At 51.9% G+C, this 26,014-nt stretch overlaps 1 protein-coding gene across 1 annotated transcript in view; it reads left to right on the top strand.

The window, feature by feature from the left end:
- Positions 1–16,115, top strand: part of RPH3AL (rabphilin 3A-like (without C2 domains)) — a 119,191-nt gene extending 103,076 nt beyond the window's left edge. Inside the window, 5 exon segments of the mRNA XM_010861350.1 lie at positions 11,244–11,357; positions 12,852–12,892; positions 12,894–12,974; positions 12,977–13,000; positions 14,979–16,115. Of these exon segments, the coding sequence (XP_010859652.1) occupies positions 11,244–11,357; positions 12,852–12,892; positions 12,894–12,974; positions 12,977–13,000; positions 14,979–15,224 (506 nt within the window). The 3' untranslated portion in view covers positions 15,225–16,115.
- The last annotated feature ends 9,899 nt before the right edge of the window (positions 16,116–26,014 follow it).

Below are 26,014 nucleotides of genomic sequence, written 5' to 3'. Positions count from 1 at the left end.
GAAAATCAGAAGGTCTGGCCATTCTGCCCCTCCCTGGATAAGTTGGACAGGCTAAGTGGCAGTTTCCCCCTTCACACAGACCCTGCAGTCTCTGGTTTGCCCCAGTCGCCACCCCTCCCTACTGTCTCTCATGCTTTTTTTTTTTTAAGATAGTTGGTACTGTTATTTTGTTTTTTAATTGCTGCGCTGGGTCTTCGTTGCTGCATATGGGTTTTCTAATTAGAGAAAGCAGGATGTGGGCTTCTCATTGTGGTGGCTCCTCTTGCTGCAGAGCACAGGCCCTAGGCATGCAGGCTCAGGAGTTGTGGCTTGCTGGTTCTAGGACAGGCGGGCGGGCGGGCTTCAGGAGTCATGGCACACGGGCTTAGTGGTTACGGCTCTCGGGCTCTAGAGCACAGGCTCAGTAGTTGTGGTGCACAGACTTAGTTGCTCCGCAGCATGTGGGATCTTCCCGGACCAGGAATCAAACCTGTGTCCCCTGCATTGGCAGGCAGCTTCTTATCCACTGTGCCACCAGGGAAGTCCATCTCTCATGCTCTTTGATCATCGCCCTTGGTGGGCTAATCCAAAGAAAGTGAAATTGTTCTTGTTTCTACATTCCTGTGAAAGCGAGAGACTAGAAGTTAGACCTGTTGCCAAAAAAAGCAGGCACACATCTCCGTAGAAGTGGAGAGTTCTCACATCCAGCCCGCCTCACTCACCGCCCCTTCACCTGACCAGAGGAAGGCAGGAGCCTGACCAGACCATGTCCGTGGGTCCTTCCTCCTGATCGGACTCCACAAATCCTGCCCACAGTGGTTCTGTGCTTTCTGTGGAGGTGACCCACCACCGTCACCCCCAGGGCCTCGTCAATAAGAACTTCAGAGGTCAGGCCTTGCAGAGCCCCTGTGGTTTTTGTGAGGGGAGGGGTGAGGGAGTCGTATCTGACTCCTTTGCAACCCCTTGGACTGTAGCCCACCAGGCTTCTCTGTCCATGGGATTTTCCAGGCAAGAATACTGGAGTGGGTTGCCATTCCCTTCTCCAGGGGATCTCCAGACTCAGGGATCGTGTTGTTGTTTAATTTGGCTGCATCTCATCTTAGTTGTGGCACATGGGATCTCCGATCTTCCTTGAAACATGAGAAACCTTCATTCCAGCACATGGAATCTAGTTCCCCAACCAAGGATCCAAACCGGGCCCCCTGCGTTGAGAGCACAGAGTCTTAACCACTGGACCACCAGGGAAGTCCTGAGCTCCTCTATCTTAATGGGGCCCCTGGGTCAGAAAACTTTACTTTTTTGGAAGTCCTTCTTCCTCCCTGGGCCTTGGTTTCCCTATGAGTAGGATGGGGCGAGGGGGGCCGGGACAGAGAGTCTGTGCTCTTCCAGCTTTCCTATGTCACTGTCCTAAATCCAGGGGGATGAGACTCTGTGCAGAGATTTCCGGCAGGTGGTATACCAGCTCTCAGACTATATATTTAAGCTGTCTCTACCAGAAGGACCAGCCCCATCTCAGCAATAGCCACACAGACTCACACACACACACACACGTGTGTGTGCCCACACACACAGTCCTGCTATGTGCGGCCCGTGAAATCCCAGCACACTCGCCCAGCACCCCCTCCCTCCCCGCGCTCCTGGTAAACAGTCGCTAAGGGCCTATGAACTTCCCTCTCAGTCCTGTGCCCAGCATCGTCTCTCCTGCTTCATCATCACCTTCCCTGTCTCCTTCATTTTACACCCTGCATGGGTTCTAGCATCCTGGGGAGTTGGAAGTGCCTGGGATTTTTTCATGTATGAAGATAATAAAAACCACCAGATACAAGCTAGAGAGAGTTGTTCAGAGAGGAGAGGAGAGAGAGGCTGCCTTTGCATAATCTGAGAAGGGCGCTGTGTGTCCAGCCCGGCCCCACTGACCCAGGTCTTCGTGGTGTAGGTCTGTGGTTTGGGTCCAGAAAATAAATTAAAAAGGCCTGGCTGGACAGTCCTGTGTGTGGCTCCCACTAGGCGTTTGGGGACAGGAATACCATCCATGCCATCGGGGACAGGAGAAGCAGGGAGTGGTGCTCAGTCTCCTGAGCCCGCTGAGGAACTTGCTGGGGCAGACACGGACAGTCGGCGCTCTGGGCGGCCGCGGTTCCTCCAGGCTCAGATGGGGGCCTGGGCACCGCGGGCCTATGGGCGAAAGAAGCAGGTCTCAGGCCTCAGCTGCCGTGGACTGCAGCCCATGCTGGGTTTTGTGTATTCGTGTGATCAACACTCCACCCCCCAAATACCTGTACTGGAGGTACTACTGTTGTCCCATTTTATAGAAGAGGAAACCAAGGCTTGGAGGGGTCAGATAATTTGCCTTGTAACCTTGGCATGGGCAGAATAAGAAATCCCCACGGTGTTCAGGAAACTCTGCCCTTTTCCTAAGTCTCAGGGAAACAGAGGCCCTAACCTCATCTTACGTGGCTGTGTTTTGAAAGATAAGCCTATGTGTTACTAATTTGTTTTGACCTTCAGAGTCCTCGGTGAAGCCAAACACTAGCTCGGTGCAGGGGCCACCCCCAGAACAGGAGCCCTGAGCAGCCAGGAGCCACCATTGTTCCCACTGCTGCGCCCCGCCCCGGCCTCTGCAGCCCTCTGGCCTGTCCTGGGTGTCCTCACTGGCTGGGGGCTTGATTTCCCAAGAGCAGGAGGCGCTCATTAGCCACACCACAGAGGACAGGGGCATGGGTGTCGTTTCTAATTTGTCCGAACCCGATGACAGCCTCAGCTGATCAGATGACTCCAGCTGCAAGGTGAGGCCTTGGGATTCCTTGCCGCCTCCCCACCCCACAATCCCCATCTGAGCTGAATTGGGAGAGCAGGGCCCAGCCCCACCCCAGGCAGCCTGGCTCTAGCTAAGCAGATGTCCTCAGCAGCTGCTGCTGCTATTGTATAATAGTCACTAAATCGTGCCTGACTCTTTTGCGAATCCATGGACTGTAGCCCGCCAGGCTCCTCTGTCCATAGGATTCTCCAGGCAAGAATACTGGAGTGCATTGCCATTTCTTTCTCCAGGGATTTTCCCAACCCAGAGATCGAACCCACGTGTCCTGCTTGGCAGGCAGATTCTTTACCGCTGAGCCACCTGGGAAGCCCTGGATGACCACAGAACTTCTGCCAAGTGCAGTACAGTGCTCCCCTCTCCAGCTGCTCACCTGTCTTGCCGTGTGAACCTACAACTTAATTCTACTCTAGTTTTCTTGGCCTTTGGGGACCTGGGTGAAGAGAATAAATCTGGGCCCGCCTGCCTCATCTGACTCCAATAAAGCCCTTGGAGATAACAGGGCTGGGTGCACTTGGCTCCGCCACCCTCTCCCTGGACCTCCTGTCCATCACGGGGGGCTGGTGGATTTCTACTCACTAGTCCAGCCTCGGCAGCAGAAGCAGAGAGTGTCTGTCTGCCCAGTGATCTCCATACAGGAAAGAGGGGCTGGACTACCCCTGCCTCAGTTGCCCCTGGGGTCCACATGGAGTCTGGGCAAAGCTGACAGCCCTTCCCACACCCAGGATGAGATCAGATGCCATGGGGCTCTCAGGGGCTGAGATTCTAGGATGAGGGAACCTGAGGGACGCACCCTGAGGCCAGACTCTGAGGGCATGTGCCCGACAGAGACCCAGAGACAGGTGGGCAGAGAGGGAGAGTGAGAGAAACCAATAAAATGGGAAGAGGGGCCAAGAGACCAACGCAGGAAGACTTAGAACCGTGGGGACACAAAGACCCACAAGAGAGGGAAAGACAAGAGAGGCAAAGGCAGAGAGAGATTTTTTTTAAACCATCAGCAAGAGAGGCATAAAGAGATGAAGTCAGAGACACACAGAGACATAAAGAAGGACAGAGAGAGAGCACTGACGTCATGGAGTGGATGAGGCACATTTTACATCCCAGCAGAGGAGCCGGCAGGAGGTACGCACCCACTTTGCTGCATCTCTGCCATGAATCAGAAGCAATAACCTGCCAGAGGGAAATACTGCAGAGCACACCCAAACCAGACCAGCCCCTCGTCCCCTAAGTGCCTGAGTCTAGAACCTTCCTTTTGAGCCTGTCCTGGCCCCCAAAGAAGCCCACCACCTGGCCTTTGCCTTTCCTGTCCTCTGTCAGGGATGCCTGGCTCACCCCAGTCCTAGCATCTCTACCTGCCAAAATCACGCTCATCTTTCAATTCCACCTCTTCCAGGAAGCTCTCCCTGACTTCTTTGCCTGACCACTCTCCACTCCCGCTACAGAGTAGTGGTATTGTGTTCTCTCTGGCAGAATCTGTTCTTATCTTCCATCTGTCCATTTCCTTCTTCTCTCTGGAGCGCCTCCAGCCAGGACAGGACCACAGGATGTCAATGCTGGCGACCACACCTCTATCGATCGGAGGATACTTCTTCATTATCCGGTGCCTCCTGTCTCTCTGCAAGCCCCAAGGAGGGAGTTAATTAAAATCAATGGCAATGAATAAACAAGCAGGAGAAATCCTCCACTCCCCACTCTCAATTCCTGGCCTGGTCTGGGCCGTCCCTGCCAAGGTCCCGGGGGCAGCCTAGAAGGGGAGCCAAGGAAGGAGGTCCCACAGCCTCACCCTCCCTCTGTGGTGGTCCTGCAACTATCCCCACCTCAAAGGGGAGGAAATGAGGCCCAGGGTGATCAGGCAGCTGGCAAGGGAGGGTCATCTGGATCTCCAGACTCCAGGCCAGGAGGGAGGGAGGGAGACAGACTCCGAGGCTCTCTGACTCCACTCAGCCCATCCTTAGGAGATCAAGCTCCCTGGGCTTGAGGCTATTTTTCTTTCTTCCTTTCAGATCCCTACTCTCTAGGGCCCTGGGGGAAGTTTCCGAAGCAAAGGGAGAACCTATCCTTGGGTCTCGGGTTTGGAAGAAGAAAAGGTTTTTCGTGAACAGTGCACTCCCCTCCCCAGAGCCCACTCATCCCGTGTCCATGGCAACCAGTCTCCGACAGCCCCCCTCCATTAGTCCGTCCCTGGCTCCGGCTGAGGCCACATCTCCTGTCGCCTGGCTTGTCCCACCCAAGTGTCCTTCGGGAAGGGGAGGCACCTGCTTGGTTGAACGCCCAGCCCTAGCTGGCTGGCCGCCACCTCGCTGATCACCATCTATCCTGCCGTCTCCATGAGATGCCATGTCCTCTCCTGGGGAGAATTTTTCAGAAAGCAGTCAACAAGTATTTACTGAGTGCCCGCTTGGCCCAGGGCCCAGCACTGGGGGCTGAGGGAAGAAGGCAGACGCCGATTAAGATGTAGCCCTGCCCTGAAGGGGTTTCTGGTAGAACTGGGCAAGTCAAGGCAGGCATCTGTAGGAAACACAGTGTAATGCCAGGGAGTGTGTGAGAGGGACCAGCAGGCGTAGGGAGAGCAGGGTTGGGGGCTGTCTTCCGTCCTTGGGCGAGAGAAACTTTCCAACACAGGCACGATTTGGGTCGGTTCCTAGAGGACGAATTGGAATCTCATTTTGAAAAATATTTATAGGCTCATATAGTTTTTTCAATATTTATTTATTTGGCTGTGCTGGGTCTTAATTGCAGGACTGGAATCGTTAGTTGCAGCATATGGGATCTTGGAGCAAACGCCGGGAGAGAGTGAAGGGCAGGGAAGCCTGGCGTGCTGCTGTCCATGGGGTCACAGAGAGTCGGGCACGACTGAGCGACTGAACGGCAGCCCCAGGTCTTAGTTGCGGCTTGCCAACTCTTGGTTGTGGCATATGAGATCTAGTTCCCTGACCAGGGGTTGAACCCAGACCCCCTGCACTGGGAGTGAGGCGTCTTAGCCACTGGACCACCAGGGAAGTCCCTCGAATAGCTTTTTAAACTCGCAGCGCATTGCGTCCTCCTTGATCTTATTTTACTGTGTTTGTTATCGTCTCCATTGGACAGATGAGAAGGTTGAGGTTCAGAGAGATTAAGGTATTTGTCTAGAAGTGTCCAAAGCAGAGCCAGTATTCAACCCTAGATGTTGGGAGTGAACTGGGTGTTTTTCTCACCCACATGGCAGCTCCTGCCTGATGGGAAAAAGCATGTTGAAGGGACTGAGGATGAACTGGCCTGCCTTCAGGGGCCCAGAGCCCTTGGGATAAGCCCAGACCAAGGGATGCCCTGCATCCTGAGCGAGGAAGAAAGAGTAGAGATTCCAGCCACAGATAGTCCTGAGTTCCAATCCAGCTCAGCCTCCAGACAGACTCTGACGGTACCAATGCCTTCAATGTCTCATGAAGCACAACTTGGAAATCTGAGTTCCCCTAGAAAAGGAGAGTCCACCCCCGTGAGGCTGGCCTGGGCATCGAACATGCTGAGTCCAGAAGCCATCCCCATGCCAGATGGTGTGGGCCATGAGTTCAGGATGCTCCCCAAATAAATATTTATTTATTTTTTTATCAAGCATCTGCCATATGCCAGACATGGCCTGTGTTATTTCTGCTAATGCTCACAATAACCCAGGAAAGGATCCATCGTTGCCCCCTTTCATAGGTGAGCCTGCCAAGCACAGAGGTGAAGGAACTGGCCCAAAGTCACACAGCTGGCAAGTGGCAGAGCCAGGACACAGTCTGTCTGACTCAGAGCCAGTGCCTCTTCACCACCCCCACACCTCCCTCCTGCTGCCGCCAAACGGAGCCCCAGACGTGGGAGGCATCTTGGTGGGATTTCGGGCTGTGAGCCTGGCCCCACTTGCGGGTGGCACAGCTATCACCTGTCCCCGTGGGGACATCTTTTTGACTCTTCTCTGCAGCCGCGCCAGCCTGGTGGGCTGGGTAAGGCTAATTGGGGATGCCTCTGCATTCCCCGGGGCCTTATCTTTCCTTTACAATAAAAGTTGGGGTTTTTTTTGTTTTTAGCATGCAAAATTTTCCACCATCTGCTTTGCCTTGGCAGAATGTTTGCTGAAAATATCTCTTCCTCTCTAATTCCCATAATTTCTGGGGGCTTTGGGAGCCTCCAAGCAGAGCAGCAGCAACTCACAAGGGCCTCCCAAGCTCACAGGCTGCTGGTTGTCCTTGTGCCAGGCAGGCGGATGTCGTGTGGCCCAGAAATCACATCTCCCTGCCTCTCAGCCAGAGAGGGGCACTGGGATCTCTCCACTGATGGAACAAAGCTGATCTGAAGTTGAATCCTAGGATTCAAGACCCAGAGTGTCTAGGCTGTCTAGGTCGGCCTGTTTTGTGTGTGGTGAAGCCCTGAGAGGTGCCCCCAGGGTCACAAAGAGAGAGGTTGGCAGATCAGAGCCAGGAAACAGATTCCCTAAATCCTAATGCAGGGCTATGAGGTCACGTAGCCAACATCCTGCCTGTCCCCTGGACCATTGCAGGCAAGGTTTCTCCACAAGCCAGCAGCTGCCACACATGTTCTTTGCAGCAGTTGGAAAAGACTTTCCAAAAGGGAAGACTTCCCCCCACTTTCATGTACCAAAACTCAAGTTTCCATGGTGACAATCAAATTGCAAATCCATCCAAGAGAGAAAAAAAAATAAATAAATAAAACCCAGAGAAGTGAGCATGGCTGGCGCTGGTGCTGTCCGCTGCTGCTGATGAGAGCCAGGCAGAGTGGGGCAGCCCTGCATGATGGGAAAATCTCAGGGATGCCAGGTCCCCAAGCAAGTGGTCCAGGGGCCCAGGCCACTGCAGCAGGGGGCCTCCTCCCTGCCTCCTGGCAGAGTTCCAGTGAATCCACTTGGTGACACCTCCTTCTTGGGGAAGCTATCAAGACAGTCTTCTCCCTGGTGTTTTCCCATTTTCAACCTGAAAAATCAAGCGTGGGCAGAATACAAGCACTTGTCACCAACCAGGCCATCCTAGACTCAGCCTTTGGGGAATTAGAGGTAAAAAATCAGCCTTCAGACACACAGAGTGTTTTGAGGATGGAAGAGCAAGGGCCAAAAGATTTATGAGCCTAAAAGCTTTGTTAATAGACCTGGAAGATTTACGATTGCAGCTGCCGTGTAGAGAGAAAGGTGGCAACAGCAATCGAATGGCAAATTAACCAAGGTTTGGGTTTTACAGCGACATTTGGAGGGGGAGGAGGAAGAAAAACTTCTTCCTTTGCTGCTGGAGGAGAATTGGGGTAGACAGCATTTGCGTTGGGCAGCGTCCAGGGATGTTCTCCACATTGTCTCTTCAGCATCTTTCTTTCCCAATGACAGTAAGTGCCAAGGCCAGGTGTCGACACTGCCGACTTCCTCGGGCTCTTCCTTTCGAATGAGGTTTATTAGAGTGGATTAGAAACAGGATTGGGTTTGCATCACAGAGACCTCTAAGCTGAGGCTTGGCCCCCTGCTTGAAATCCCAGACACAATGAACAGCAATGCTTGAGCCAAGGGAGATGCATTCAAAAGGAACGCGGCCTCGGCTGGCTGCTTCTCTGCTCTGCGACACCTTTGTGAGCTTCGTTGTCATCCAGGGCTGTTCCCCCGCTTCCACGGCTATGGCCCTTGGGGTTCTATAAAAGGAGACAAAGAACAAGCCCACTGACTGTCACTTGGGGAGGTTTATTTTTTCTAAACCTTGCACGGCATAGGCACCATATGGAAACCAGGCAACATGCTACCTGAGCCCCACCTCCAGGGTTGGGGCTTTGGACGAGACATACCCCGCCCAGCAAAACACGCTCTTGCAACATAGCTCAGCAGTATTCTTGCAACTTAAGCCCACTCTCAACCCAACACTGAGACCAGGTACCACAGATGGCAGGACAGGGAGCAGAGTGAAGGAATGGGGTGAATGGGCTGGCCACCATAACCCGGAGTCTTGGGATGTCCTTTCCCATCGTCTCTTTCAAGCTCTTGGTACGTCATGCCCTGTGGCATCTGCTCATTAGCACCAAAGGATCCAGGTATTATTTCCATATCATGAAGCCCCATGTCATGTCTCGCTATCCCCTGCTGCCCCAGCCTCATATTTCCCACTCCACCCTAGAATTACAAAGATCCAGCATATCCAGCATGGGGCAGACAGAACATTCCAAGTCAGGAAGAAGGAATGAAAGTGAAGGTGAAGTCACTCAGTCGTGTCCGACTCTTTGCGACCCCACAGACTGTAGCTTACCAGGCTCCTCCATCTGTGGGATTTTTCAGGCAAGAGTCCTGGAGTAAGCATCTCTACCAGAGAGATGAGAAAACCAACGTGGAGATCAGTCACTGTGTTCTCCTCAGGGACTTCCTACTGCCTAACAGGCTGCTGGACACCCTCCTGCTGGGGGCGGGGGCAGAATATTCCAGATCCCTTTGCACCTGCCCCAAAGGAGAGATGCTTGCTCACTCCTGGCCCTCACACTCCCTTTGTCTGGGGACCCACAGGGTTGATGGTTAGTCAGTCAGTGCGTGAGTCAAAAAATACGTAATTGCTTATAAAACGAATGCCCATAAAATCAGGTCTCAGTGGATTCTTGATCAAAGAAACCCAGTCTGGGACCTAAAAAGCAATTGCAAAATAAGTCAGACCTTTACTTACATTTCTCAAATATAACGAATGGGGCGGGCGTGTGGATCCCAACCCCTCCAGTCTCCATCTCCTTTTGATTCTAGATCTGGAAAGCCCAAAAAGCCAAAGCAGATCTCTGCCTTGAGGGCGAGGAGAGAAACACAGCAGAAAGATCAAAATCCTTAAGCAGACAGAGGAAGGCAAAGCTGGAAACAAACCGTTAGCACCCCTCTTGCCCCACCCCCAGGATCAGGTCTGTGGGAAAAGCACGCTAGGCTCAGTCGTGGTGTGATTTGGCCCCTGCCTTCAGGAACCTCCAAGTCTGCTGGGGGAAAACACACACACAACGCTTAGAGCAGAAAGTTTGGTTGCTGCAGGTGTAACAGAATACACAGCGTGTTCAGCCAACCAGATGGAGACCATAGAGGGCTTCCTGGAGGAGGTGGTACCCAAACTAAGCCAGGAGGAGAAGGGTAGGCAGGGAATTCTGGGGAGAGGAAAGCCAGTCCCTGCAGGAGGTGCTGACAGTTTGGCAGGAGCTCCAGGTGGCCTGGGGCCGGAGAAGCCTCAGGCAGAAGAGCTGGTTGTGCAGTTGTGGGGGATGAGGCTAAAGAAATAGAGGAGGGTGGGAGTTTGGGCTCTTGCTTTGCTGTGTCTTTAAAGTGTCAGTCGCTCAGTCGTGTCTGACTCTTTGCAACCCCATGGACTGTAGCCCGCCAGGCTACATGTCCATGGGATTCTCCAGGCAAGAATACTGGAGTGGATTGCATTCCGTTCTCCAGGGGATCGTCCTGACCCAGGGATTGAACTGGGGTCTCCTGCATTACAGGCAGATTCTTTACCATTGGAGCCACTTAAGCTCAGCTTCACTTTAAAGAAATGGAATCTGGGAATCACAGGCAATGCAATATAGATGCAGTTTAGACATGAAAGACCATGTGGGCTGATCTCGAAGAAGCACCCAAGCCCTACATCAAAAGATTGGCAAGTGGATGTACATTTCTATGCTTAAAATAAAAATAGAGTGTTTAATGTATGAATAGATCCTGTATTATGACTCCCACTGTTGACTAACCAGCCAAATATGGTCCCATTTAGTCCAGAAAAGAGTGTTTCTACCACAGTGGGTGTTCACCATGGGAGCTCCCCCTCCCCTACCCTCTCCCGGGATTCCAGCCCCACCAGCCTGGCTCCCTTCTGCGTTCACAAGACCCCACTGGGAGTTGCTGGATGAGCTGGGATGAGAGCCCAGACCTGCTGGCTCCGAGTTCAGTTCTCCCAGTGGAATCAGAGTGGTTATAAACACAGTCTGTGGAGCCAGCCCACCAGAGTAAGCATCCCATTGTGGTCAAGGGCCTCAGTTTCCTTGCCTGGGAAATGGGGACAATGCTGTTTCCTATCTTGCAGAGTTGTTCTGAAGCTTCTACTAGTTAGTGAATGTCAGGGGCCTGGAGCCCTCTGTCAGGTCAGCGAGGACTGGAATTATTCCTGCAGGGCATCACTGGATGGTTTTAAGCATTGCCAAGTGCATGCTTCAGAGTAGTTGGGCCTGCACCAAAGCAGATAATCGGCTCCTCCCAGCAAGAAGCTTCTGATCCAGCCCCAGGGAGGGGGTGACATGTGGAGATGGGCTGCCCCGGCACTCACCTCTCTGCCTGGCAGAAAGGAGTCCCCTGCCAGCCCCATGCTCCAAACACCAGGACCGGCAGAGGTCCCATGCCATCTTGTCTTGGCAGGAGGAGGAGGCCTGCCCTGGTCCCCTCTGTCGGACACTCCTGCTGGCAGTGGCCAGTGGGGGGTGACCTCCTGTGCTGGTGTCTCTTTTCCAGTGGTTTCCAGCGACAGCGACAGCGACTCTGATCTCAGCTCCTCCAGCCTGGATGACAGACTCCGGCCCGCTGGGGTCAGGGACCCGAAAGGCAACAAGCCCTGGGGCGAGTCAGGTAAGCGACTGACTCAACTGACAGGAAGTGCAGGGAGCCGCACTGCTGCTTCCCAGGCCCCGAGGGCAGTGGCTCTCCTCCTCCTGTGGCTTCTGCTTCCCAGCAGCTCCTCGGTGGGGGGTGGGGGAACAGTTCTAGATCCAGGAGGCAAAGTGGGCCTTTGGCTGGGACGACTGGGAGCTACAGGGTTGGCACCACTCAAGAACAGATGGAAAAGGGAGTTCCTGGTGGCCTAGTGGTTAGGATTCTGGGCTTTCACTGTGGTGGGTTCAATCCCTGGTCGGGGAACTGAGATCCCGCAAGCTGCACAGAGCAGCCAAAAATAAAAAACCACCATGAACAGATGGAAGGGAGGCTCAGGTGTACATGCAGAGAAGGCCCAGGGGCACATTTTCCTTTACACACACGAAGGGCCTTCCCAGGAATAGGACCAGCTTCATTCACAGTTACTCCAGAGGTTAGAACTGGGATATTTGCAAGATGTTTCCGGAGGCTGATTTTTAGTACATAAGAAGAAAGCTTTTCAATAACTTCCCCAAGCTGAAAAGAAATGGAAAGCTGGGTGATCTCCTGCCAGAATTGATATGGAAGGCATTCCTGCAGGGGTGGCCATCTGCACTCGATAAGGGATGCCAAATGCCTGGCACACATACTTTTACTTCTGCTCCTGTGCCCATAGCAGACATTACTAGTTGATCATGATACTCTCTCCCAAAGAGCCTGACATGGGCCTTAGAATCCTTCTCCATGGAGTTTTCCGAGTGATCAATGTCAGTAGGCAGGGCTGATGCATGGGGTTTAAACTGTCCCTGGACCAGATGACCTCCTAGTCCCCTTTAAGCTGAAGATTCTCTCTTAGGAAAATGTGGAGCAAACTCACCTGCCAGCCTCGGTTTCCAGGGCGGGTTGTATACCTCTGTCCCTGTCCACACCACCATAGCCTTCACCCTTTCTCTTCATACCAACTCTCAGCTGTGACCAAGTGGGTCCAGGAGACAGAAAGACAGAGTGGAATCTTGCAGACCCCATCTCTGCTCTCTCAGCAGGCGGGGACTAACAACTGTGTCTGAATGAGGATTCCTTAGTTACTAATGGCAGCAGTGAATGTCCCTCTTGCTGCATTAACAGATATACACACAATTCCCCTACTACATGCTCCTTCTCCAAGGGCACTGTCCATTTTCATGTGGGTAACTACTTGTTCCTTAGCTAAATGACCCAAGGGCCCATTCGGTTGTCTTTGTAAGATTGTGGGCCAGTCAGCAGCGGCCAAAGGGTGGGGGTCCCACTAGACCATGGCAACCACGTGAATAGGGGAGAAGGCGGTGGCTATTCTCAGGGGGAGAGGCTCTGGAAGACAGTCCCATAGATACAAGTCACAATTCCAAATGAGGAGACTTTAGATCAGCTCCCTTGTCCAGGCTGAGTTCCTCCCTGTCTCGGTTCAAGGCCCAAAGGGCCCAACCCGGAGCCAGTCACGGGGTCTTCTTGCAGGCGGAAGTGTGGAGTCACTGAAGATGGGGCCCACCCGCCCAGCCAGCCTGCCTCTCGGGGAGCCAGAGCAGCCTGGCCAGTGAGACCGGGACAGGCTCTGCCGACCCACAGGGGGGCCCCCGCACCCTGGCCGGACCCAGAGGGCCCCGGTGAGTACCAAGCCACCTTCCAACCCGCCCACCTCCTCCCCATCTGTCCCCCACCCCTGTGGGCTGCTCCCCTCCACGTAGCCTGCCTCGTCCTCACCTGTGCTCCAACACTGGAGAGCGCTAGGGGATGTTTTCAATTCCCCCCGTTCACTGAGCGCTGTGCCAGGTGCTGGGGGAACCCAGGCGAGCCAGACCCATCCCTGCCCACAATGAACCCAGATCTCAAGGCTGACCATCTCTGTCTGTTCTCAGCAGTTATTAGCATCCTCAGTTTTATAAAATGTAATCTTTCCAAGTATTTCACCGTCCCTGTAAGAGTCACAGGAACTCCACTCTGAGAACGCCTACTGTCCACCAGAGGGTGTGCCCAGCCTGGGCCGGGTGTGGTGGGGGACAGTTTCTGAGACCTCCAGAAACTTACCACATAGCTGAAGAAGCTGAATCAGCTTGCCCCAAACAGAGCCCAGGCCAGAGCAGTCCCAGATCCTAAGAGGGGTGAAATCGGGACCTGTGGAGCCCGGCCCACCCTGCACATCCAAAGGCAATTTTCATTCTCTTGGCCAAGAAGTCAGGGGGCTTATTATCCCCATTTGATGGGTGTGGGAGCCAAGGGCAAGAATCCAAGCTCTCACCTGCCCCAGCTGGCCTGGGACCATCATGCAGTCGGGAGATAAGGGGGTCCTCACTCTCAAGTGGGAGAAAAGCGTGCAGATGCAGAATTGGCCCCTGGCCTCCTTCCAGAATGAAGCCCCAGCTGGACTGAGTGCCTCCGCAGCCAGAGGATCCACAGGCGCACGCTGTGTGGTCAACAGAGCAGCTGATGCCCCTGCCGCACACGGGGGCGGCTGAGGGAGCCTGGTGGGGTGGAGTCACCCACCAGGAAACCCCGTGGGAGCCCTCATCCACTCTTCCTTCGCCACCCCCTCCCCTTCCCGCATTCCCCCTCATTATGAGCATGAGAAAGAGAGTCAGACTGTGACATGGGGAGGCAGGTCTCAGGGAGGGAGGCGCTGCAGACATTCCCCTCGCCTCCTGCAGTCCCCCACAGAGGGCAGTTTGGAATCCAGCGTGCCTCAGCTCTAGCCTCAGCTCTGCCATCCACACCCATGGGAACCTGGGCAAACCGTCAGGTCAAACCACATGCAGCTGTATTTTTGTAGGTCAAAAATAGTTAAAGATTGGCAGTTGCATAGGGTTCAATCTAATATTTGATCTCTCGGCACCCAGTTGCATTATCACTAAAGTGGGGACCATGTTGTGTCCCTCCCGGGTTGCAGGGAGGGTAAGCTCTAGGCTCCACGTGGGGTACCTACCTGCATAGGTCTTCAGGACATGTCCAGTGGCCACTCGACGATCTATGTGCCGTGTGGTCCAGCACATAGACAGGGTTCCAGGGCTTAAGTTTTACTTGGACAGGACTGGCCTGGAAGGTTTTCTGTTCTGACATCCATTTTTTTTAATTTTTATTTTTAAGTTTTTTTTTTTTAATGTGGACCATTTTTATATTGAACTTGTTACAATATTGTTTCTGTTGTTTATGTTTTGATTTTTTGCGGGGGGGCCATAAGGCACGTGAGATCTTAGGTCCCCAACCAAGGATCGAACCTGCACCTCCTGCTTTGGAAGGCAAAGTCTCAATCACTGGACAACCAGGAAGGTCCCTCTCATGTCCATTTGCTCCTGCTGGCATCCCAGGATCACCTGTGTTGATTAGCCCAGTATTGACGGCCACACTGGAGCACAGGGAGTGGGCGACTTGCCGGCAATGACTCGGCGCAGTAGAGCAGGGCTGGCCCAGGGCTCAGCCCCAGCCTTCCCCAGCACTTCCCCACTTAGTTCAGAGGGGGTGGCTGCTTCAGGTGCAGGCCGCTCCAGCAAGGAGTCCACCTCCCTGCGTTTCATTCCCAAAGTTGACACTGCCCCTGGGGACTCTGCTTCTGCTCACTCTATTGTGGCCTTTCTTCTCTCTCTGTCAAAGGTAAAAGGGACACCTGGGCCAGCCCCCGCTGCTGACGTGGCCTCCAACGGTCCCCTCCACCTGCCCTGGACAGAGGTGTGCTTGGTGCACGGGGCAGACTTTACAGTGGAAGAGCTTGAGAGAGAGGGAGAGAGCGAGCTGGAGCCAGACCCCTCCCGGTTCCTTCCTGACCAGTCCTGGAGCCCTTGGCCGCCAGCCCTGTCGGACGTGATCTCTAACTCAACAAACCAGTGTTTGGGGGGCTGAGTCTGCTCCCCCGGGCCCAGTGCCTTTCTGTACCCCTTCTTTCCTGGGAGCCCCCCAACCCCTGCCCCAGCCACTCCACTCCACCTTGACCTTTATTTATTGCCCTTCCCACTCCCCAGCCTACTCCCTTGTTCGTTTTAAGTTTGCTGTCATCTCGGATGTACTGGAAGGGCCTTCAGACCCACCCGTGGGGCCTTCCAATGTGCACTGCTGTCTCAGAGGTGGGGCTTTCTCCATATTTGTATTCGTGGAGGAAGACATCCAGGCCTGAGGGTGACCCTTCCCCGAGGAGCGTGGCCCTTCCCCGAGGAGCGTGGCCCCCAGAGAGGAGGCCAGTGGAGGTGGGAGGAGAGGTCCACCCCCACTTCCCCTCGTGCTGCAGCCCTCAGACATGGATACAGTCACCTCCCTCCTGGCCCAGGATCTTCTCTTGAACTTGGCTCTCTGTTAGGTCTCTCAGAAGCCCTCCCGCGGGGCTGGTGGAGCTGGAAAGGGTCCTGGGGAACACTGTGAATTCGTTCACTGAAGAGCAGCCTTCAGCTGAGTTCCCTGCTGGGGTGCAAAGCTCCCTAAGCCATTAATTCACTCCTCTTCAGTAGGCTCGGTTTGGCAGAAAAACACTTAATTCAGGGTGCAGGCGATGCTTCTGGAAAACCCTTCCTGTAGGAGAGAGAACGTGCCCACGCGCGTGTGTGGTACCCACACGCTCCCATCCTGCCTGCCTGCCCCGTGCCTGGGCCTTGAAGGGCCTTCCTCTCCAGGCTCTCAGACCCCCTACTATGAGCTCTTTTGCCCTTGTTGCTGGCAGACAGTTTTAAAAAAAAAAAAAAGTCCTGTTTCCCTGTGACAAGTTATGCTTCAGAATAAAAACAATAAAGATTAGATTTGCATTGAGCCAGTGTGTTGATCAAAAGGCCACAATCATTTGTGTGTCTGAAATGCATAAGTAGAGAAACGGATGGGAAAAAAAATGTGGTACAGTGGTTGCTGGAACACTTGCTAAGCTGCAGTGAAAGGAATAAGCTAGATCTGCGTGGGTTCGAAGGACTCACAAACCTAATGTTGAAAAACAAAGCCATCGATGTAAAGATAAAAAGTTAAGTATACGTATAAATAATCAAAATGAGTTATATTAACTTATATGTACATGTGTAGAAATGTTTGTAAAATGGACAAGGACTTGTAGTTAAACACAGTGGACTGAACACATTTGTATGTTCTCTGCCTCTTGAACCCCACCAAAATGACCTAAAGGAATGAAAATGGCATGAACTACAAAAATGGCTTTACCTGTCTCCTGAGAAACCTGTATGCAGGTCAAAAAGCAACGGTTAGAATCAGACATGGAACAACAGACTGGTTCAAGATCAGGAAAGGAGTATGTCCAGGCTGTATATTGTCATCCTGTTTACTTAACTTATACGCAGTACATCATGTGAAATACGGGCTGGATGAATCACAAGCTGGAGTCAAGACTGCTGGGAGAAATATCAACAACCTCAGATATGCAGATTATACCACTCTAATGGCAGAAAGTGAAGAGGAATTAAAGACCCTCCTGATGAAGATGAAAGAGGACAGTGAAAAGGCTGGCTTACAACTCAACATTCGATAAACTAAGATCATGGCATCTGGTCCTATCTCTTCATGGCAAATAGAAGGGGAAAAAGTGGAGGCAGTGACAGATTTTATTTTCTTGGGCTCCAAAATCACTATAGACAGTGGCTGCAGCCATGAAATTAAAAGACACCTACTCCTTGGAAGGAAAGCTCTCACAAACCTAGACAGCATATTAAAAAGCAGAGACGTCACTTTGCCGACAAAAGGCCATTTAGTCAAAGCTATGGTTTTTCCAGTAGTCATGTACAGATACGAGAGTTGTATCATTAAGAAGACTGAGCACTGAAGAATTGATGCTTTCAAACTGCAGTGCTGGAGAAGACTCTTGAAAGTCCCTTGGACAGCAAAGAGATCAAACCAGTCAGTCCTAAAGGAAATCAACCCTGAATATTCGTTGGAAGGGCTGATGCTGATGCTGAAGCGCCAATCCTTTGGCCACCTGATGCAAAGAGCCAACTTGTTGGAAAAGACCCTGATGCTGAGAAAGATTGAGGGCAGGAGGAGAAGGGAGTGGCAGAGGATGAGATGGTTGGATGGCATCACTGACTCAATGGACATGAGTTTGAGTGAGCCCCAGGATGTGGTGAAAGACAGGGAAGCCTGGCGTGCTACAGTGTGGGGTCACAAAGAGTTGGACACGACTAAGCGACTGAACAACAACAAAGGCGGCGGCAGTATGTAAGAGAGGTCTAAAACTTTGGAAGATGGAAGAGTAAAACTTGCTTAGTGCCAGCTTCTCCCACCCCATGAAATGTCTACAAGGGAGAAAGCCAACAGGTAACAAGCCAGTTAGCTCTGCAGAATCCTCCAAATGCTTCGAACACGGAGGGACCAGGTATCCCTAAAGTGGAAGTTCAGGATGGATGTGAAAATAGTATCGATTGGAAGACGTGGTTAGACCCAAGCCCAGATGGCATGTGACCGCCCTTCTCTGACCCTGGTAGAAGATGGTTTACAGCTGGCCAAGGCTGAGCTAGAAGAATTCTGGCTTGGGAACCCCAAGCCCAGCCAAAGGCTGGGGTGAGGCAACAGTTAATGGAGGAGACCATCAGCCCCCTTCCTTGGCCAACAGCTGGGCCTGTTCCCCATCCAGCCACCCCCAACACAGGACATTATTGAATTTCTCTTTGGGAAGCCCAGTAAAGAGAAAAGATTGACAGATCCTGAAATTGACAATTCCCCAGTCTCTACCCAGGTGCTACTGTGGGGCCCGCAGTCCCAAGCCCTGCCCACATGCGTGGAGCTACCTGTTAGCTTTCCTGTGTTGCACTCGCAGTGACAACAGCCAGGGGCACCAGCAATTGACTACAACCAACAGCCAAAGATACAGAGACTCCAATACACAGAAGAAAGGGGTCAGAGGACATTCCTCTGAAAGTATTTGTCCATGAGACAGGAAGAAAGTGTCATTTTTTAAAAGGAAGTGTTAAAGCTCTCGAATATTAAAAAAAACATATATATAGCATAAATTTTTAAATGCATTATAAGGAATGGAAATATGGGAGAGAACCTTCTAGACAGTAAAACACTGAAACAAAGAGATGTTAAAATAGGGAGAAAAATCCAAGACAGTTGGACAACCAAAAGATCAGATCCATGCAGGTCTGATTCCAACTGATAAGAATTGCAAGCCAAGAAACAGAAAAGAGAAAATTGTGGAAGGAATAATACAAGAATATTTCCCAGAACTGAAGGAAAAGAACTTCCATAGAGAAAGAACCTGCCAAGTGCAGGGCACAGCGACTTAAAACCACAGCCGTGTGGCCAGCCACCACCCTCGTGAGCCGCCGCATGGCAATACCTGTAGATGAAGATGCTCCTGGCCTGCAGCTGCGGGGCAGTTACCCAAAGTCTTGCTAAAACAGATTCTCACCCACCAGGTCTGGGTCAGGACCTGAGCATGCTTGTCTATCAAGTTCTGTTATGATGCCAACGCTGCTGGCTGGAAGACCGCACGGTGGTCCAGGGCAGTGGTGGTCACCACTGGCAGTGCATTGGCGTCCCCTGATGAGCCTGACACACATTCGTGCTGGACACACCCTCAGAGATTCTGGTCTAATCAATTTCGGGCCCAGCCTTGATATCAGGATTTTGTAAAGCTCCCCTGATGACTCTATGTGCTGACAGAACTGAGAATCATTGCCCTATAGAAAAACTCTTCTCTGTGAATTCCAAAAGATATCCATGGGATGTTTAGAGCAGTACCTTTTTACTAGCTAAAAACTGGAAACAACCTCAATACCATCCACAGAAGAAAAGATCCATAAATTGTGAGATAGTCAAACATGCCCCGCTCAGTAGAGATGAGTCTCACAAACAATGCTGAGCAAAGAAACAGATGGCAGAAAAAAATAAACACGCTATGACACCATCTATGTGGAGATTTTAAAACATGCAAAAATGTTATGTATTAACATATATTTTATGCAGTGGAAGAATAAACGCATAGGAAGGATAAACAACAGATTGCAAGATACATCTTGAGAGGAAGAGGCATAAGGAGTGGTTTCAACTTTACTGGTAATGTTTCCTTCATCTCAGTGATAGATTGGTGGGTTTGTAATATTTATAATATTTCATTATATGTTATATTTGTGTTATTTATATATGTCTGAAGTCTTTCCGAATAAAAAATGTAGCAAACATGGGAATTCCCTAGAAGTCCAGTGGTTAGGACACCATGCTACCCATACAGGAGGTGCAGGTTCAATCTCTGATTGAGGAACTAAGATCCTGCGTGTGGCGAGGAGTGCAGAGACAAAAAAAATACTTTAGGGAACTCTAGCAAGCCTTTTTTCTTTTTTTGGCTGCACCATATGGTGTGTGTGGGATCTTAGTTCCCTGACCAGGGATTGAACCTGTGCCCCCTGCATTGGAACACAAAGTCTTAACCACTGGACTGCTGGGTAAGCCCCCCTAGAGCAAGCCTTATGAAATTTCAGGACACCAGGTAAAAAAATCCTAAAAAAAAAATTCTAAAACCTTCCAAAGAGGGAAAAAAAAAAAAAAAGATTAATAACAGGTCACATACCAAGAGCCAGGGATTACAATGGCTTTGAAATTCTCAAATCAAATTTTGAAGCCAGAACACAGTGAAGAAGTATCTTCTGAATTCTGGCAGGAAATGATTTCTAATCTGGATTTATATCCACCCAAATCTCAATGACGGTAGAATGAAAATATTTTCAGACTTGTGAGGATTCTTTTTTTTTTTTTTTTTTTTAATTTACCTCCCATACATTCTTTCTCAGGCAGCTACCACAGGATGTGCTCCAACCAAACAAGGGAGAAAACCAGGAAAGAGGATATGGAGCCTCAGGAAACTGGAGCTGACACAGGAGAGGGGCAAAGAGAGTCCCCAGGATACTGGCAATAGCTGCAGTCAGGGGCTAGTGCCAGCCAGAGCATGAGGGCAGATAAGGCACACAAGGATGCACAGACAGGAGGCATCCCTGTGTTAGACTGAAAATAATATCATGATAGATTGTATCATGATATATAATATACAAAACTGAAAGATCAAGAAATAGCATCAGCAGCAGATTTCAGTACAAAGGTAAACACCAGCAGAGATGGCTAAGAGCTCTAAGAGTTACCAAGAGAGGGACTTGGAAGTGGAGTAGGGGATTGTTGCCCTACCTTATAAAGTTTGCAGGACAATGTTTTTTTATTTATATTTATTTGGCTGTGCTAGGTCTTAGTTGTGGCATGTGGGATCTGGTTCCCTGACTAAGGATCAAATCCGGCCCCCCTCCCCATTGGGAATACAGAATCTTAGCCACTGGACCACCAGGGAAGTCCCCCAGGATAATTTTTAAATTGTGTGTTATGGAGGCTGCAGGGGTTGGGTCCCTCTCCTGGACTGGGTCTGGTCTGGGCACGGGGTTCTAGTAGGAGCTGAGTGTGGTGGCTTGTGCTACATCAGGTCTGAGGGGTCTAAGGGGATGTTGGTCCCCTTAGATGTTACATTTCTAACAATGGAATTTTTAATGGAAAAATACATATCAAATAGGATAAACCCATTGTGAGAGCCCTAAGGCCATAGCAGGTAAGTAAATAAGGAGGCGATGAGGACCTGCTTGGCAGAGAAAATACAGCCCCCAAAGGTCCCTATGTACAAATATCCAGTCTGTAAGGACCTGTTGCCTCTGCCCCTCAGCTCTCAGGAATCTCCATGCTGGGACCAACACCCCCTTAGACCCCTCAGACCTGATGTAGCACAAGCCACCACACTCAGCTCCCACTAGAACCCCATGCCCAGACCAGACCTAGTCCAGGAAAGGGACCCAACCCCTGCAGCCTCCAGGCTGAATCCCAAATGTGTTTCCTAGAGGGCTGATAGGGTCCTGAAGAAGTTTCATCACATATTAACCCAGAAGCGCTCAGCTTTAGGGCAGACATGGATGCCGAACCCCCTACCAGGGTCTGGGAGCTGCCAGGAGTCAAGGGTTCTTTGTGGGCTGTTTGGGAACCTAGAAATCCTTTCTTTATAAAAATGAAAGGATTGCTTTCTGAGTCTTCAGGCAGCCAACTCACAAGTTAACCTTTGGACATGAGACTCTTGTGGCTAGGGATGGAGGGGGTTCTATGCCATCTGTAAAAATTACAGAGTGCAGAAGTGACTTGATTTGTCCCAAATATCAGATAGCCCAAGTAGTTCCTAAAGAGGCCACATGTAGGTGGAAAGTTCATGAACTTTGAACACTGGTTTCAAATCCCAGCCCTACTACTTAGTTCCTGAAATTATGGGTACTGCTCTGTCTCTACTTGCTGATCTGTAAAATGGGGATAATACTTCCTTCATGGGGCTGTTGTGGAACTTAAAACCCTGAAAGCACATGTAAAACTCCTACCACTGCTGTTAGTCATGACTCCTATAGGATTCAGATGTGGCGCTTGCCTCAGGAGTCGTTTAGATGATGTAAGAAGGTAAGTTCGGTGCTTGCATCGACCCTGAGGCCCAGCAGATGGTCATGTTCTTCCCCTTGGGGAACAAGAGTTCATCCACCTAATATTGACTGGCAGCTACTGGGCTGTGAAGTGCAGTGTTCGAGGCTGAGGTTCAGTGGTAGACAAAAGGGACATAGCCCCCACCCTCCTGCAGCATCAGAATCACCCAGTGGGCTTGGTAGAACATATGTCCCTGGACCGCACCCCAGAGCTTCACTCAGAGGTCCAGGGAGGGGCTGAGAATGTGCATTTTTAAGTCCAGATGATGCTGACACTCCCCGCTGGGAGACCAACTTTGAGAGGCATGAATCTAGCAGAACCCGTTTACCTGTGTCTCCTTGGACTGATACCCCTAGGCCGACCCAGGCAAGGGAGCGGGAGTGGATGACGATGACCGGTTGGCAGACAAAACTCAGAGCCCCTTTGGAGGAGGAGACAAGCCTGGAACTGAGTCCTGCTGCCATGTCCCAGCCCCAGGCAGAGGCCCTGCCCCTAGCTGTTCCTTAGCCCTGGAGCAAAGAGCATCCACTGGCTCAGCAGGTGAGAGTCACTTCCACCCACAGAGGGTGAGGGCTGGCATCTTTCCCAAACGAGAAAATGCCCACTTTCTGGTGTTGCCAGAAGCCTGCAATCTCTTTTTCTGCCTCTCCAGCGAAATGTCTCTGGCATGTTCTGAGTGCTGAGTGCTGGGGAGCAGCAGGCAGCAAAGAGGAAAGTTGCCCGGCCAGAGATACCCCAGGCAGTGCCCTCCCTTTCTTCCTTCACTGCCCCCGCCTCCTCACACCACTTTGTTTGCTGACAACAAACAGAGCCCTCAATTCCACTGAGCCAGGGCCCGGGAGAGACGAAGCATTTTGCTGTGTAATAACCGTCATGGCCACCATCTGTTGAGTCAGGCACCTGCTGCAAGCTTTAAGGATCCTCACCCACCTATTTTGCAGAAGAGGAAACTGAGGCCCAGGGTCATTGAGATGCCTGTATTTGAATGCAGGGCAGGCAGATGCCAAAGACCATGCTGGGGGGGTAGGAGGTGAGGGTGGGTGTTGGTGAGAACACGTCGGGATTCTGATGGGAAGGGAGCCCGATGCAGGCAGAGAAAGGAAGGCACAGATAGAAACTTCTAGATGAATAGGGTAAAGTCAGCCCCTTGTCCCACTAGGGTATTTTCCTGCTAATAAACAAATGAGAACAAAGCTCAGTCAGTGCTCAGAGATTTTTGCCTCCATGTTGGACACAGTCTCGTGGCCCCAGCCCAACGAGGTTGAGAATGCCCCATGCTCTCTTCAGTCTTCCCTTATCGGGACACCCTGAATAGGTTCCATGAGGCAGCTGTCTTTTCAGGCCATGCATTTAGCTAAGAGGGTTTCCAGGAGCTTCCATCAACCAAGTAGCCTCTCAGCACTTTTGGAGTCAGATCCAGCCTATCTGGACTGACCTACAACTCCTCCCCGGGGCTATGGGAGCCACACCTTGAACATGACCCCTGAACTCCAGGACCAGGAGCTGCAGTTCCACAGCCCCCAGCTCATCTCAGCTGTCAACCCCCTACAACTGTCTTGTCTTCCCACACCACCCACCCCTCTTTCCTTTTGTCTTTTTATTCTTTGTTATTGTGGTAAAATACACATCACGTGAATGTTAATCATTTTTAAGTGTGCAGTTCAGTGATAATTAAGTACATTCACATGGTTGTACAGTCATCACCACCATCATCTCCAAAACTTTTTCATCATTCCAGAGGAGAATTCTGTGCCAGTTACAGGCTAACTCCCCATTCCTCCCGTCCCCACCCCCTGGCACCCTCTTTCTACTTTCTGTCTCTATGAACTTGAACTCTAGGTACCTCACGTAAATGGCATCAATCTTACAGTGTTTGTTCTTCTGTGTCTGGTTTATTTCCCTTCATGTTTTCTGGATCCATCCATCTGGTAGCCTGTGTCAGAATTTAGTCTCATTTCATGGTTGAATAATATTCCACTAGGCAGATAGGTCTCGTGGCTTATCCATTCACCTGATTCACCTGTTGATGGACAGTTAGGTTATTTCCACTTTTTGACTATTGTGAGGAAAGCTGCCATGAACATATAGATACATGCCATACATGCTGTAGATACACAAGGATCTGTTCGAGACCCGGCTTTTCATTCTTTTGGGAGTATTCCCGGAAGCGGGGTTGCTGGATTGTGTAGTCATTCTACATGTCATTTTTAAGGACTCATCACTGTTTTCCACAGCAGCTGCACCATCTTGCACTGCCCCTGGCAGCGCATGAGGCTCTGCTGTCCTCCTCGCCTCTCCGTCCCCTGCGGCTCATGGCACGGGGAGCGGCAGTCACCCCAAGGCCTCAGCTGCTTCCTCAATGGTTGGAACCGCACTGGCCTCAGTCCTGGTCTCGGGGGCACATGCAAAACCTGTGCAGTCACCCAGGGCCCCAGGTTCAGTTTCACGGTCTGCTGTCCCTGTCTCAAAATTCTCGATAATGTTGAACAGGGAGCCCTGCATTTTCATTTTGCACTGGGCCCTGCGAATTCTATAGCAGGTCCTGGCTGGCCTGGCTGCTGTTTCTAGGTGCAGACCCTATAGTATGGCCAGATCCACAGTCAAGGCCTGACAGGTAGGATCCTCACATTCTGCTGAGGGGCGACCTGCGAACACCAACCCTCCTGGCCTTGCTGCCGGCCCACGTATGAGACGGGAGACCTGGACTCAACAAGTCTTCTAATTGTGTTCCCCAGAGGTCCCGGGGTACAGAGATGGGAAGTCCCAGGGGACAGGAGAGGGGCCCATATCATCCCCACCCCTACTGCCAACCGAGGGGCTCCCTCGGACCTGTTCTCTCTATTTGGTTCTGTAGCACGAAGGAAGCCACTGGAAACCAACCGACCTGTCTGGACCCTCCACCCCAGGCCACCCTGGCCCTGCACTCTGCCCCCAGGGAGGGAGAAGAAGCCTCCGGCATAAGGAGACCAGGTAGAGGGCCCCGTGGTGGGAAAGGTATCCCGGGCACAAGCCCGAAAAGCCCTGGGAGCGGCCCTTGCCAGGGAGATAGACACCACACACATACACACACACACACAACCCCATGCAGACACAGAAAGATCCAACTGTTTACAAAACACATGTGACCAGTCGGTTCAATTGTTCGTCTCAAGGGCCAGCCGAGGCTCTTCTGCACATGGGAGGGACGAGATTAAAGGAAAACCTGACACTGGCCTTGCCCAGGCCATTTGGGGAGAAAGGCCCTGCCAGGCATCATTGGCAGGGCCCCCGGCAAGACTGTCGCCTGCAGAGAAGGGCCTCGAGGCTCTAGTGTCCTCGTCTGTCCCTTCCCCAGCAGCCGGCCAGGACTCTGACCTGCAAGTGCCCAGCCCCACCCCCCAGGCTGCCTTATGCTGAAACCCAGGGAGAGAGTGGGGGAGGGGGATCGGACAGAGGGAGGGGAGAGGCGGGTAGGGGCTGGAAGAGATCCTGGGAGACCCAGACAAGCTGCCCCCTCAGCCTCACAAAGACAGGCAGGGCTCTGAGCTCTTTGATGCAGACCGCAGGATGTCTGCAGCCGCTTCAGTGCCAATTACCAGGGAAATAATTCAGCGTGCTCACCCCCTACCTCTCAGCAGACACTCTTTGGGGACATTTTAAATCTGACTGTACCTGCTGAGCAGCTGACAAGTGAAGCCTCTCCCTTCCCACTGCCGGCTCCTCCACCTCTCTGCCCAAGCTCTTTAATGGGGAAAATGGGGAACAGAAGCTGGGGCTTGTTATCCCTCCCCGCCACCACCCCACCCCCACACCGCCCTAGGCAGGGCCTGCTCTGATCAGAACCCAGCTGAGCTGGGCTCCCTAGAGTCCATTCCCCTCTCCCCCACCCCCCGGCTCCTTAAAGGCAGGGTCATGTCTTATTCATCTTTGAGTCCCTGGTGAGCTGTCAAGAAATATTGCGGGGTGGAGAGATGGGTAAACGGGGAGGTGGATAAGTGGGTGGACAGGGTGGAGGGGCGGAGGGACAAAGGGAAGGATGGATGGAGGAAGGGAGAGAGGAAGGGAGGGCTGGAGGGATGGGGTGTGGACCGGAGGAGTGCTGGGCAGATGGATGGAAACATAACTGAATGGTTATTATGTGTGGACCAGGGTATTGAAAGACACTGAGGATAGAAGGATGGACTGCTGTCCACTGAGGGAGGATGGGTGGAAGGCTGGATGGCTGGATGGCTGGATGGATG

This window comes from Bison bison, unplaced genomic scaffold (genome assembly GCF_000754665.1).
Source record: "Bison bison bison isolate TAMUID 2011002044 unplaced genomic scaffold, Bison_UMD1.0 scf7180017864472, whole genome shotgun sequence".
Lineage (NCBI taxonomy): Eukaryota > Metazoa > Chordata > Mammalia > Artiodactyla > Bovidae > Bison > Bison bison.
The sequence above is the reverse complement of the archived record's forward strand: the minus strand, read 5'-3'. Positions and strand labels throughout refer to the sequence as shown.